Genomic DNA, 15,937 nt, shown 5'->3' with positions numbered 1-15,937 from the left:
CCTGTTAATTCTCTGGGTCTTGCTGGAGGCAAGCACTGGGAGGTTCCATCTTAGCTAAAGTCCTTGAGTGAGGGAAGCCTTTTCTAACTATTGTGGACTGTCCTAAAGAATGTGCTAGCTCTGAAGAAAACCTGTCTAGCAGGGCAGAATCCTTGAGAGAAATTTCAAGCTAAGGACAGCTTGGTATTAAACTAGGATCCTGGTTCTCAAGCCTCTTGGCTCCAAGGTGTCTCCACCAGAGCTGAGCTTAACAGCGGGTCAAGCCAGAGAGTGCTCAGAAAGTGCTTTTGGTTTCCAACATGCCTCTGCAAATATGAGTCTGCAGGAGGTGCTCATGCACATACTCCAACACATACATACATACATACACACGCATGCATGTGTGTATGTAAATATGAAACCAAGAAGATATCAAGTTGTCAGGGGGGCAAGTTGGGGAGATTTAGACAGAGCTGAGGGGAGAAATCAGGAATGTATATGATCATGTTTCATTTTATATGTATGAAATTCTCAGAAACAAAGAACAGTAACATTAAAACAACAGAAACAACAGTAGAGTTATCAATTGGGACAAAATGAGTTTGTGCACTGAATTTTATCCATGATAGAGATAGGAAATTCTATATCAGTCTGGCAAGAGCACAGACTGACTCTACCAGTGCTTACTGTGTGCTGTTAGTACAGCACCCTAATACTTTGGTCTCCTATGTGACTGTCTTTAATTTAATACATTCAATATGTATTGAAAGACCCCCCAGAGCTAGGAAGACCCTCACTCAAGTCTCGGGATGACAGGACCACCCAATAACTCACAAGAGACCGATCTTGATGCAAAAGCATGAGGTTTATTCAGGGGAAACCAGTATACTGCTGACAAGCTTGTAACCCAGGGGCAGAGGAGCTCGACCCCAAGCATAAGAAGTGAGGGGTATTTAAAGAGAAAAACCAAAAACTAGGGGGTTGGGGGGGTTACCAAGGACACATAACAAGAGAGCAGTAGAAAATTCTAACAGGACCCAACCCCTATTGAGTCAGGGTCATAAGGAAAACAGCCTACACGCTCATTATTCACAAGAATGTGGTCTGGTCAATGCTATCTACTTTATGGCTGACCGTTCCCTAGAACCACCCAAATGGCTCATATCCTGCTTTTTGTTCTTGGACCTAACTAGGGGGGCTTTTGTGGCCAGCAGGTTCCTGAAACTGGCTAGTCTACATTCTTGGCTGTTACAGAGGTTTTCCAGGACCTTTTAGGTAAAGGTTATACATTATACATTCTCACCAATACATTTCTACTAAATGCTCCTTTTTTCTTAATTCTAAAATTGTCCAACCTTACAGTATAAGCTATAAGGAGAATAAACTTATACAGACACCTTTCAATGCATTCATTGCTTTACCCATGAAGGATATATTTCAGGACCTCCACTAAATGCATGACAAGGCAAACACAATAATAAACAAAACAACAGCAACAACAACAACAGAAAAAAAAACCAAAAAACGAAAAACCTCACATAGAATTTAATTTTATATATAAAAGTTTAATTTATAGCTTATTAAGTAAAAAGCAACAGCAGTAACTTTCAATAAAATAAGAATAATACTAAAATTTATTGTAATCATGTGTTTGTTGCTTGTTTTTAATTTTATCTTTTACAGCCTAGTCATCCCCCCTCCTAGTTCCTGGTCCACCCTCCCACAGTTTCGCATCCCATTACTCCTTCCCCGTCTCCAAAAGGATGCCCCTACCCCCACCCCTTCCAGGCCTCTACACTCCATGGGGCCTCAAGTCTCTTGAGGGTGAGGCTAATCTTCTCTCACTGAGGCCAGACTAGGCAGTCTGCTAGCTGGTCTGAGCCCCACCCCTCTGTACATGAGTCAGGGGTGAGGGGTGGGGCTCAGATCAGCCAGCATTTGCTGCCTGGTTGATGGGTCAGTGTCGGAGAGATCTCAGGGATCCTGGTCAGTTAAGATGCTGGTCTTCCTATAAGTTGCCCTCCTCCTCAGTTTCTTTCAGCCTTTACCTAAATCAACCACAGGGGTTCCCAACTTCAGCCCATTGGCATAAGTATCTGTGTCTGTCTCAATCAGCTGCTTGTCGGGACTCTCAGAGGACAGTCATGCTAGGTTCCTGTCTGTAAGCACACTGTAGCTTCAGTGATAGTGTCAGGCCTTGGAGCCTGGATCCTTGAGATGGATCCCAAGTTGGGCTGGTCATTGGACCTCCTTCCCCTCAGTCTCTTTTCCATTTTTTTCCCTGAAGTTCTTTTAGACAGGAACAATTCTGGATTAGAATTTTTGACTGTGGGATGGCAACCCCATCCTTCCACTTGATGCCTACTAGAGGCAGACTCTACAAGTTCCCTCTCTCCACTGTTGGGCATTTTATCTAAGGTCCCTCCATTTGAGTCCTGAGAGTCTCTCACCTCCCAAGTCTTTGGTACATTCTAGAGGCTCCCTCTACCTAATCATGTTGTTTTGAAAAGGTCATGCTACAAAGCTCAACTTGGCCTTGAACTTGTGATGACTCAAATTCTTTATCTCCTCACCTCTACCTCATGTTCAAGGACTAAGGACATGTGCAACTATGCATGGCCACCATTATTTCAAAGTTAGGAATTATTCACTTCTGTAGCCGCCAGTGGCCACGGGTTACTGGGTTCCTGAAAGGAAAGCTGGGGGTTAAATGTGGGGAAACAGTGAGAGAAGAATGAGACCAAGACAAAATTTCTGTTCAAGGCCCAATGTTTACTTAGGAGTCTGAGTTTATAAAGGGGGGAAATCCATCCATCCATCACTATGTCAGGATCTTCATCAGCAAGCCTCATCAGCATCTTGTTGTTTGTCAGGAGCTTGTCAGGAAAACAGGCTCAGCAGCTCAGCAGGTAGTGGCTCCTTGAAGAAAGCTGCAGACTTGGCAGAACAACAGACTTCACTTAAGTTGGCAGACTCCACCGTAGGTGGGCTAGCCAGCTGTGGCACAGACAAGGTCTGATTCAGCCCTCTCAGGCTTTGGGGAGGGCATACATTTCTATAATTTCCCATTCACTAATTTTTCATCTTGTCCACTTGTCTTGAAAGCAGTGGATCACTGCTTTTAGGAATAGTAAAACTCCATGTTGGTGAGATTTATTCAACCCTTACATATGGTAAGGTTTAGATAATTGGAACTTAGTATCATTACTTTGCTTTTCTTCTTAACCTACTATATTTTAAGTAATAAAATTATGACTTGCAGCAGGAGAACAATTTGTCCTATTAATAATTGTCATGTATGTCTACTACTCTAAGACAAAACAACCAATATGAGAGCCCCTTGAAAAATGTTTACATGTCAGAAAAAAAAACAACTATCAAGATATTCAGCTGAGAATGGGGAAACTTTTAGCTATAATCGGTGACCTCATACCAACATATTTTCCTCTTAGGAGAAACAATTGCCACCAGGTGAGTTTGAAACTTCCATTCTCATAACTTTCTGGGAAAATGTTATGTCTTGAATCACACTTCACCTATCACAGAATAGAACTCTAAATTTAGACTTGTTACTTTCCAATGAAATCACTCTTTGGCATCTGAGCACCTGGGCATCATGGAAAGATGTAGAAGTATAACTACCCATGAGAAAATGCCTTTTTCTTATTGCCTGGTTTAGACCCAACAAGCAACCATGAAGATCTGCATTTTCTTTACACTCCTGGGAAGTGTTGGTGAGTCTTTCAAATTAATGAATTTGGAAGTGTTTGTAAGTTTGCATTTTTGCTGGGAAAATCAACAAGGTTCATTGCTTATGGGGGATGAAATCAAGAAGCTTAAAAAGTAAAGACATGAATATATATTTTACCCATGTTTGTTAATGACTAAATCTCACTTGTTGGAGTGTCAAGAATTGATTCCAAAGTCTCATAAAGAAACAACTTTCTTGTAAATTTCAGGAGTTTGGAACAGAAGGAAAGATAGTATACACACACACACACACACACGGAGAGAGAGAGATCACAAACACAAACACACATCACACAGACCCATAAACACACACACACACACACACGGAGAGAGAGAGAGATCACAAACACAAACACACATCACACAGACCCATAAACACACACACACACACACACACGGAGAGAGAGAGAGATCACAAACACAAACACACATCACACAGACATATAAACACACACACACACACACGGAGAGAGAGAGAGATCACAAACACAAACACACATCACACAGACCCATAAACACACACACACACACACACAAATGCTTATACTGACTTGTAAGAATCCACAGGTAGTAACTGAAAATAATATAATCTGTACTCCTTGAAAAGGTAGTGGTAGCCAAAGCCTGAGTACGCTGAACACTGGATTGTAGTTATTTACCCAAGAAGGCACAACAAATGAAATATTTTATTTCTGATTGATAAAAATTGTCTTAAAACACACCCCAAGATTTTAACTGAAATCTCTCTAATATAAATTTACAATTCATGCAGCTGTGATAAAAAGAAATAAGTACTTTGTCAGGAGCCATAATAGGTAAGCTAATAGCTAGCAGGTGATCACCCTGAAATGCCACTTTGGATTATTATATAATCTGCGACAGGTGAGCCCTTATTAAGCAAGGCTGTGAGGCACTAATTTTAGGAAAGGTTCCTGATATTAATATGCTTTTCCTGTTATTATTATACATATATACTAATCACTAAGTAATAACACACCCCTTTGGAGCAGATCTCTGCAGATCCACATAGTTGTACTGTCTTATAGTGATGCTATATAGATAAATAGATGACTTAAGACTTTATGCTGATCCTATAAGAATTCCTAAAACTATATCAGTGATTATTAAGCTCTTTTATAATGGGACTGCTATTAGGTCATTTTCTGATAGTCAAAACTGCAATGAGAACTCTGCCAGTCTCCCAAGTGTTAGCAGTTAATTGCTCTTAGATGGTAACCAGACTTTCTCCTACTCAGAGCACATTCCAAGAGGTTGTAAAACAATTAACCAAAGGTCATAAAAAGGGGACTAACAATTCATTATACATGCTAGGCCAGAAGATAAAATATTGAGTGGGCTTATCTATACAAAACTTAGTTATTATCTTAAACCTTCAGTGAACCTGTGGGACTGAGACAGGTGATAGATGTTTACCTAGATAATTACTCCTAATGGATATACATGTAAACATTCGCTGTTGTAAATTTCTATTTCAATTTATGATTTGATTTTTGGTATGAACTTGTGATGAACTTTGTAACATGTGATCATGTATTCTGAAAGATGTATAAGTACTGAGGACAAAGAGATGAGGACGAGCTAGATAGAGTAGACTCTTCCCTTTCCCCACTTAGAGACTTTTCCCTTTCCCCACTTAGGACATTTTCGATTTTCCTCTTAGATAGCTTTCATAGGAAACTTTTTACGACTTAGTAATAAGTTTTATAATCACTTCTCTAAGTGTCTTCTGACTAGCAGGCTGAAAGTTAGAGCCCAGCAGTTCCTGCTGAGATAGAACAAAGGCTGCATTACTTAATCCTCTCCTGTTAGGCTACAGGTGTTAATCACCTAAGCCTGCAGTCTTTTACCCTCAGAAAGAGCAAAAAAGTTTTTAGGACTTTTTAGACGTTATCAGCAGCACCACTTCAGTACAATTAGAGAGCTAGAAAGCTCTAAATTCTCAGACTTTTAAGCCATCACCAGAGTACTACTCTGTCACTCCACCACTATTCTGCCCCAGGCCTGGGGGCTCCCAGTAGTACTTAATACTACTAATTAATTTTTAGTATCATTAAAATTATTTAAAGTATTGGAATAATAATACAAATATTTTTAATAAAATTCATGTGGGGCTATGTGAAATCTCAATAAATAGGAAATAGGGAAAGGTTGAATGAATCATTTGATGTTAGAATAGTCAGATAATAATGAAAAGGATTCAAATAGATTTTTATCTGTCATTTGTGTCTGTGTACATGAGGGTGTTGTTTTGTTGAGATAAAAATCTTTCTGTATAGTTCACACTGTCAAAAAAGAAAAAAGAAAAAGAAAAAGAAAGAAAGAAAGAAAGTGGAACTGGACAGATGACTCAGTGGTTAAGAGCACTGACTGCTCTTCCAAAGGTCCTGAGTTCAATTCCCAGCAACCACATGGTGGCTCACAACCATCTGTAATAGGATCTGATGCCCTCTTCTGGTGTGTCTGAAAACAGCTACAGTGTACCTTATATATAATAAAATAAATCAATCTTTGAAAAAAAAAAGAAAATTTCATGTTCGACCCCGAAAAAGAATTGAATAAAAAATTCAAAGCTGTCATTTCTTTATAGTACAGAATATTCTCCTATGGCTTTAATTTTTCCCTTTCTATTAACTTATAGAGATAGCTTTTTTTAAATTCTAATGTTTCATTAACTACCACACAATACACCAGGAAAACTACTCCAAAGTTTTCCTTTGTGTAGTGTGTATGTGTGTGTGGGTCAGTGGGCTCACCTGTGAATGTGAAGAAGAGATGTCAAATTTGTATATCTTTCTCTGTCATCCTCTACCTTATATTTTTTGACACAAGATCACTCACTAAACTTAAACATTTCTATTTTTAACCTTAGATGACTGACCAATAAGCCCTGGTTATCCTTCCTATATCCAGTTGCTCTCCTCCCAGCCCAGCATTGGGACTACAGAGCATGTGACCATATCTGACTTTTATGAGGATGCTAGAAGAGCTGAACTCACATCCTCATGCTTGCATAGCAAACTGTGTCCAATGAGCACTTCCCCACCTCATACTGCAAACCACTCTATGCTTTTAAGTGATTAGATCTTAAGTAGTGGTAATAAAACATTTATTTTACAAAAGGCCTCGATCTGTATAAATCTGTGAGTATATATATATGAATTACATGTATGTGCTCATGAATGTATATATGAATATGCATGAATGAATGTAATATATGTGAACACATATGAACAGAAAATATTGATCAAAGAATGCATATTTCAAAAGTACATGGTTATTCATCATTCTATAAGAAGAGTCTGTTTTCAAGGTGCAGAATAATGAAAAAATCAAAAAGTTTATCTAAAGCTAATTATATTAGCTACTCTTTTCAGTATTTTGACAATACCAGACAAAGCCATTTAAAGACGGAAAAATTATTTCATCTCAGGTTGAAGAGGTCATCTCAGGTTAACATTGTTAGGGAAGCTGTCCTGGGGATGGTTCATAATGGTGGTGGTGGGAGGGTCAGACACTCTGTGAAACTGGGAGTCAGGAAACAGAGAAAGAGACAGAGCTGGTGCTTACTAGGCTCCCCCCATTCCCAGTTTGTTCACTCTGAATTGCTGTCCCATGGAATGGTGCAACCAAAGTTTTGAGTGAGTCTTCCTTCTGCAGTTAGACCTCTAAGGAGATAACCTCACAAAGATACAGAGGCATGTCTTCCAGGTGATTCCAAAAGCAGTTGAGTTGTCAATAAAATGTACCCATCACATTGACATGCCTCAATTATGTGGTATAGAAGACAACTGTCATCTCTTTAGTCCTTAGTTTGAAGTAAAACTTCATGGTGCATGAAATAACATGATAGAACCATATAATGGAGTGTTCCTAACTTTTCTCTCACAGCTGCTCTCCCTACTGAGGATAATGATGATAGAATTGTTGGGGGCTACACTTGTCAGGAGCATTCTGTCCCCTACCAGGTGTCACTGAATACTGGATCTCACATATGTGGGGGATCTCTTATCACTGACCAATGGGTACTGTCTGCTGCTCATTGCTATCATCCGTAAGTAACCAATATTCACATTGTGTGCTCTAAAATCACTTTATCCTCTAGGCTTACCAAATTCAATTTGGCAAAAGAGTGATGCTAGATAGATAAAGTATTCTGGACATATGGGTCTTGTCAGTCATCCCACAGTTTCATTGTGTGTGATATTAATTTACTATGAAAGATTTGTTATAAAAGATATTTACATGGGTTGATAACCTTAAAGTTCACTGCTATCTTAATAATGATACTAAAAAGATAGGAGTATGGTTGAGGAAAGATCCTTAAAAGAGCTTTAGAATGTGAATCAACCCAAGCCCTAATAATTATAGCTCAATCATAAGAAAACAGCATGCCAAGTTAACAAAGAACATCATACTTCCAGTGTAACAATACAAATAACTTGATCTGTTCCCCATATTTATTTCTATCACCCCTGACTCCTGCCTTGGGGATCCCAATGACAGAAGAAGACAAATGTGCCAGTCAAAATCCATCAAATTTTTCACCTGAAATGTTTTATAGAATATATTTGGTTTCTATTCCTATACCTCCCAACTATAAGACGATGGTGGTCTTGACTAGCAGAGACACTTATGAAGGAATTTTGTAGCCTGTTCCAGGAATAGTAATGTGTACTTACTTCAGTGATCCAGTACTTAAGTAGAATGTATTGTTTATGCTCATGATTTAAGGGGCTGGAAAAAGGAAAGGATAATCATGTTGGATACTTACGCTTTCTAAATATTTCTTGTAATTTTTCATATTATAATTACACAATTTCCCCTTTCCTTTCCTCCCTTGATAGCCTTCACCCATATATAGTTTCTTTCAAATTCATGGCCTCTTTTTTACTGTTAGTGTATGTGTGTGTGTGTGTGTGTGTGTGTGTGTGTGTGTGTATACAACCTGCTTAGTCTGTATAATGTTACTTGTATGTTTCTATATGTGTCACTATGTGTGTGTCTGTGTGTGTATGTGTATATGTATAGTATGTTATTATAATGTTTTCAGAGCTGATCATTTGATATTAGTTAACCAATTGAACTACAATAGTTGAGTAATTGATCTACAATTAGTTAACCAAAGAACTATAATAGTTGCTTGTAGCTCTTCGTGTAAGGTTGAGGCTTTGGGGCCTTTCTCCAATCAATCTTAGTATGTCTATTAGTGTCATCCCTGTTCAGAGCTAGACTCACAAAGTTTCACCAACATGACTTCCTAAATACAAGCTGAACAAGGACATTTAAACTTTTAACTCTTAAACCCAGCAAACTACAGGTGCGTCTTGGAGAACATAACATTCATGAAATTGAAGGTACTGAGCAGTTCATTGATGCAGCCAAGATGATACCCCATCCTGATTATTCTATATGGACTGCTGATAATGACATCATGCTGATTAAGTTGAAGTCACCAGCTACCCTCAACTCTAAAGTATCTACGGTCCCTCTGTCACAGTCCTGTCCATCAGCTGGTACTGAGTGCGTTGTGTCTGGCTGGGGCGCTCTGAAATTTGGCTGTAAGTGTCTCTGTAATATATAAGTAGTAAATATGAGTACCAGGAGTGAATGGCACCTGAAGGACAGTTAATACAAGTTTTCATTCCAAGTATGGTTCTCAGATGACAACTTTCAACGGACTAATTAAGAAATTCTAGCTGAAGTTAAGAAACTCCCAATCAGTGCCCAATGGAAACAGAAAATAAAATAAATTTAGAAGATGTCAAGGAGACATCTATATCTAACTATATCTTGGTTACAGATGAGCTAAAACATATAGAAACAGGAGACATCTAGAAGAGAGGCCATGGACTTGAGAATGGTGGTCACTGAGAGTAATATTAGAGGAAGAGTAACTAAGGAGTAAAACTATCAGAAACTATGGGAAAACATACCTTAAAAAACAAAGTACACATGGCGGGACTCATGGCTCCAGCTGCATATGTAGCAGAGGATGGCCTAGTCGGTCATTAATGGGAGGAGAGGCCCTTGGTCCTGAAAGGGTTCTATGCCCCAGTGTAGGGGAATGCCAGAGCCAGAAAGCAAGAGAGGGTGGGTGGATGAGCAGGGGCAGCAGGGAGGGAACAGTTTTGTTTTGTTTTATTTTGTTTTATTTTGTTTTGTTTTATTTTGTTTTGTTTTGTGGAGGGAAAACCAGGAAAGGAGATATCAATTTGAAATGTAAATAAGAAAATATCTAATAAAAAAAACCTTCTAAGTTAGGTGTGATGGCCCACACATTTAATCCCAGCACTAAGGAGGCAGAGGCAGGTGAATCTTTGTAAGTTCCAGGCCAGCCTGCTCTACAAAGCAAGACGAGGACATCTAGAACTGATTACACAAAGAAATCTTATCTCACAAAAAACAAATAAAAAAATCCTTCTAAATTATAATTTTTAAAAATTATACATTATTTTGTGTATGTATGCTTTTTCTGCATGTATATGTGTATGTGTGTATATATCTCACTCATGCCCGGTGCTCTTAAAGTCAGTTGAAGGTCTGATAACAAATGAAAGACATAACTATAAAACTTAATAGGTAAAAGAGGAACTATTCAGAGTCACTATGAATAATTTCATTTTCACCCTTATACTTTACAGTCGAGGGTCCTTCTGTTCTCCAGTGTCTGGATGCTCCAGTCCTGTCTGACTCTGTTTGTCACAAGGCCTACCCACGTCAGATCACTAACAACATGTTCTGTCTAGGCTTCCTGGAAGGTGGAAAGGACTCCTGCCAGGTGAGTTCTTGTTGCCTATCTCTATCTATGACTATGTCTATCATGAGATGGTCTATCTCTCTTACCCATTGTCTTTCTCACATAAAACAGAAAATAGTAAATATCTACCTATGTCTCATTCTGGGAGGGGAAGAAATTCGAGAAAATTTATGTGCTTTCTATTTTTGATATGATGATAAATATTGAGTATAAAGGGTCCAAAGTGTTGATGCTGAGTAAATTGTAAACCCAAAAACCCTTGAATTGTGGAGGTAGATTCCATATGAAAGAGAAAAAGCTAGTGAGTCATATTAGACCTCTGAAGTCTAGTTTTTGCACACACCCCCAAAATGACTGCAGGAAAAGGAGGTAGCCATAAAAAGAACAAAGTAATACAGATAGAGATACTGGATTTTTTAAAAATATGTATTTATTTATTTTTATTTATATGAGTACACTGTAGCTGTCTTCAGACACACCAGAATATTGCATCAGATCCCATTATAGATGGTTGTGAGCCACCATGTGGTTTCTGTCAATTGAACTCAGGACCTCTGTAATAGCAGTTCTCTTAACCCCTGAGTCATCTCTCTGGCCCCCAAAACTGGATTTTTTAAAAACATAATCAGTGCTTTGTGGAGGATCAGTGGCCTGCAAATATAGCCCCGGAAACATCAATGAACACCTTGAATCCCATTATTTCTCTGGGCATAACCAAGTCTAACTATCTTTTCTTTATTATTTAGTATGACTCTGGTGGCCCTGTGGTCTGCAATGGAAAAGTCCAGGGTATTGTTTCCTGGGGTGACGGCTGTGCTTTTGAAGGGAAGCCTGGTGTCTACACCAAAGTCTGCAACTACCTGAACTGGATTAATCAGACCATTGCTGAAAACTAAGTGCCTTTATCTCTCAGGAGTCACTCTCTGGTGACCTTTCTTCTATGCCTAAGTCTATGTGAAAATAAAGCACTTTTTTGTGTGTTCTAAATGCTTTGACTCTTGATGCTAAGTAAGAAATTGGACAATATTAGGTAATTTTAAAAAGGTTTAGATGTCAGCAACCAACAAATTGGGAAAAGATCTTTACCAACCCTATATCTGATAGAGGGCTAATATCCAATGTATACAAAGAACTCAGGAAGTTAGACTCCAGAGAACCAAATAACCCTATTAAAAAATGGGGTACAGCGCTAAACAAAGAATTCTCAACTGATTAGTAACGAATGGCTGTGAAGCACCTAAAGAAATGTTCAACATCCTTAGTCATCAGGGAAATGCAAATCAAAACAACTCTGAGATTCCACCTCATACCAGTCAGATTGGCTAGGATAAAAAACTCAGGTGACAGCAGATGCTGGCAAGGTTGTGAAGAAAGAGGAACACTTCTTCATTGCTGGTGGGATTGCAAACTGGTACAACCACTCTGGAAATTAGTTTGGCGGTTCCTCCAGAAATTGGACATAGTTCTATCAGAGGACCCAGCTATACCACTCCTGGGCATATACCTAGAAGATGCTCCAACATATAATAAGGACACATGCTCCACCATGTTCATAGCAGCCTTATTTATAATAGCCAGACCTGGAAACAATCCAGATGTCCCTCAACAGAGGAATGGATACAGAAATTGTATCCATTGGTACACTTACACAATGGAGTACTATTCAGCTATTAAAAACAATGAATTTATGAAATTCTTAGGAAAATGGATGGATCTGGAGAATATCATCCTGAGTGAGGTAACCCAATCACAAAAGAACACACATAGTATGCACTCTCTGATAAGTGGTTATTAGCCCAGAAGTTCGGAATACAGGAAGAACAACCCACAAACCACAAGAAACTCAAGAAGAAGGAAGACCAAAATGTGGACATTTAATTCCTTCTTAAAAGGGGGAACAAATTACCCATGGAAGCAGTTGCAGAGACTAACTATGGAGCAGAGACTGAAGGAAGGACAAGCCAGACTAATATAGCTATCTCCTGAGAGGCTCTGACAGTTCTTGACTAATACAGATGTAGAGGCTCACAGCCATCCATTGAGCTGAGAACAGGGTCCCCAATGAAGGAATTAGAGAAAGGATCAAAGGAGCTGAAGGGTTTACAGTCCCTTAGGACGAACAACAATATGAACTTACTAGTACCCTCAGAGCTCCCAGGGACTCAACCACCAACCAAGGACTATACATGGTGAGACTGATTGTTTTGGCAGCATGTGTATAGTAGAGGATTACAAAGTCGATCATCAATGGGAGGAGAGGCCCTTGGTCCTGTGTAAGTTCTGTGCCCCAGTGTAGGGGAATGCCAGGGCCAATAAATGGGAGAGGGTGGGGTGGCAAGCATGAGGAGGGGGGAGGCAACAAGGATTTGTTCTTGTTGTTTTTGTTTGTTTGTTTGTTTTTTTGGAGAGTAAACTGGGAAAGGAGAAATCATATGACATGTAAATAAAGAAAAAATCTAATAAGAAAAAAAAGGTTTAGATGCTATTCATTCATGTGACCTGATCAAACAATTTCACTAATAATCTGCTGTATTCCAGACTCTACATACGAAATTATGACCGAAATAAGGTTTCCTTTATTAAAATTACTCTTAATATATCAGATTATCCAGGATATAAAATGTTCTTACAATACACATTGAGTATATCATGTGCACATGACATTCCACAAAGTACAGAGACTTAAAATCAGTTGCTGAAACTCATTCAAATTGTTATTAGCAAAAGTAAGATAACATACAAACTGGTCTTCTCCCTGATGAATGGTTTCTCATATAATATGATGCTCACTTTGTCTTTCATCTTCAAACCGCACAATGTTTTATGGAAATAGTAAAAGGTAAAACTCAGTATTTGGAAATGTTGGGTTCACAAGTTTCTTACACTTTTTAGTTTCACCTACTCTCCTGTATCAGTTTTCCAGGATCACTCTATATTCCTGTGGCCTCTGAAGAGACTTTGTAACCCATTTACAGACTCATCTATGCAAACCCAACCTAGAACAAAAATATAAGCCCTGGTAGAGAGTACATCATAGCAGGTAAGTCCACAAAATGCGGTTGTATTACTTTGAGGACAAAAAGTCCTTTGGTTCTAGAAGGGTTGCCTGGAATTTTCATACCTTGCTGAGATGCACCACTCTTTGCCTTGTATCCTTGGAAGCTCTCCTCCACTGCCTCCATTTTTCCCATGGATTACCATGAAAAGTTTTTTTGTTTTGTGTTATTTCCTGGTGAATAAAACTTATTTTTACTTAACATCGCAAAACAATATTTTTGTATCAGAGTATGATGTGATCAAGAGAATAAAAAAATTAAAATTTTAAGTCAATATTTACTTCAAATATGAACTCATTACATTAAATAGAAAATTTAACAACATTTTGGATTGACTTTAGTAGTACTTTCTACATATTTTTTGTTAATTTGGTGACTTTAGTATTAGATACAGAGATCATTTTTATTTAATTTTCTACCACCTCTAAGAGGCAATACTTGTTTAGATTTTATAAAAAAAATCACTCATAAATATATATTTGTGTATATTATATGTTCAATTTAATAATATAGTCTTAAAGGGCTATAGGTTAATAGATAATATAAACAGATTAAAGAAAAGCATTGCTATGTGAACTTTATTGTCACTCACTTTAAGCTTTTTTCACCATATTTTATTAATTTTTAATTAATTATTTTATTTATTTACATCTTAAATGTTGCTCCCCTCCATATCTCCCCTCCCAGAGAACGTTGTAAAATGTTCTCAGGAAAATATCCAGATAACCAAAGAAAACTAATTGTTTGTAAAATTGTTTAGTTCTATCAAAAACCTGCAAAGGAGAAAATGGGTATAGATACTAATAAACGTGTTGAATGCACACACATGTCAGATTCCTATGGATATCTAGCACTCTATGAAAATACATTAACAATTCATCTATAAATATAGTTCTGTATATTTTTAAATTCCTGGATTCCCTGGTGAATCCTCAAGCTACCTCTAGACTTAAACATATAATTTCAAATTTTATCAAGTATATTAATGGTTCGGGATACAAATATAAACAAGATAATTGTAAAATAAAATCACAGTCATAAGACAGACTTATTTTTCTTCTTCAGTCAGCCACAATTATATGACATAATTCTGACTGTTAATTAAGTTAACAAAGCCCAGAAAAGGTATTATTTCTAATTTGAGTAAATTGGCTCTCCAGGTGAACCTTATTCTCATTTCAGTACAGAAGATTAAAGCTTGATTTCGGAACCAGAATCATTGTGCATCCAAGTAATATGGCACTGAGGACGATAAGACTAGGAAGCAGCAGTTCAGAGTTACTCTGGCCCACATGCAAGGCTCTGTTACCAAAAAAGTGAAACCAAAACCAAATAAACAAACAAAATGAACACGTTTAAATGTTCTGTTGCTGAGTTCTCACAAAAGTTTATAATTTTCACCAACCAATCACACAAAATCTTCGAAAGTTAGTATTTCCAGAAACATGTTCATAGAGATGCTGTTCCACTGTGAAAGAGCCCTTGCTGCTCTGACTGGGAATCCATGTTGGGTTCCTAGCACTCACAACCCCAGCTCCAGCAGTTGTATCACACTCTTCTGACCTCCATGGGCATCCATACAATATGTGACACACAAACAGAAAGACACATAAACATACACCTATAAAACAATAATAATAAATAATAATAACATCCTTTAATGGTATTTTGATCTTTCATAGCTTATCTAAACTCTATTTTTATATTTTTTTCTTTCTTATTATAGAATCCCAGTACATATAACTTTTAGAGAAGAATCAGATCATCTAATGAAGAATATTGCTTGATTTAACATGATTTATAAGAAAACTTACTAAGAAATTCAAACATTGAGGATTTATGTGTATTCATACATTTATCTCTTCTTAGCAATTCTGAACTATTCATGGAAAATCTGAGGCATTAAATAAACCTAGGTGGCCATTATCTAGGTATTTTGTTGATTTTCCTGTTCCTAATATTTATTAAATAAATCTTAACTGAAAATCTACTTATCAAGTCATAAGATAAACAATTGTTTTATTTATGAATTGCAATCCTTACCTAATCTTTCCTGCCCTGTGCTTTGCTTCATCAGGTAAACACAATATCATTTACAACTTTCATTTGCCAATTTTCTGTCTTTACACCTATAATCCCTGCGAGACCATAATCTCCAGAGCTCCATAGTCATCGTCTGTTTGTCACACCCATAATCAGAGGTGAATACACAGCAGCCCCATTTTCCTCTATAGTCAACATTCCAAGGGCACCTACAACTGCTATCAAATGTCTGCCTTGCCTATCCTGGAATCATAGCCTACAAATAGATTTAAAATTGTAGTCACAAACGGGTGGGGGGGCAGAGATCCTAAAAAGAGGAGAGGGAGGAGGT

The 15,937-nt window shown here is 37.8% G+C and overlaps 1 protein-coding gene across 1 annotated transcript; it reads left to right on the top strand.

The window, feature by feature from the left end:
* Window positions 1-3,673: 3,673 nt before the first annotated feature.
* On the top strand, window positions 3,674-11,403 carry LOC116098788 (trypsin V-A). The gene is made up of 5 exons (XM_031381656.1): window positions 3,674-3,713; window positions 7,639-7,801; window positions 9,058-9,308; window positions 10,392-10,528; window positions 11,254-11,403. Exons 1-5 carry the CDS (start codon window positions 3,674-3,676, stop codon window positions 11,401-11,403), a joined length of 741 nt encoding a protein of 246 aa, XP_031237516.1.
* The last annotated feature ends 4,534 nt before the right edge of the window (window positions 11,404-15,937 follow it).

The sequence above is a fragment of the Mastomys coucha genome, unplaced genomic scaffold, assembly GCF_008632895.1.
Source record: "Mastomys coucha isolate ucsf_1 unplaced genomic scaffold, UCSF_Mcou_1 pScaffold20, whole genome shotgun sequence".
Taxonomy (NCBI): domain Eukaryota; kingdom Metazoa; phylum Chordata; class Mammalia; order Rodentia; family Muridae; genus Mastomys; species Mastomys coucha.
Note: the sequence above shows the minus strand (reverse complement) of the source record. Positions and strands in the feature narration are given on the sequence as shown.

What these genes read in the sequence shown, in the direction of transcription:
- LOC116098788 (XM_031381656.1), top strand. Translation starts at nt 3,674, where the DNA reads ATGAAGATCTGCATTTTCTTTACACTCCTGGGAAGTGTTG. An exon ending in GCTGCTCATTGCTATCATCC is followed by an intron (nt 7,802 to 9,057) that starts GTAAGTAACCAA and finishes TCTTAAACCCAG; the next exon opens with CAAACTACAGGTGCGTCTTG. An exon ending in GGGCGCTCTGAAATTTGGCT is followed by an intron (nt 9,309 to 10,391) that starts GTAAGTGTCTCT and finishes TATACTTTACAG; the next exon opens with TCGAGGGTCCTTCTGTTCTC.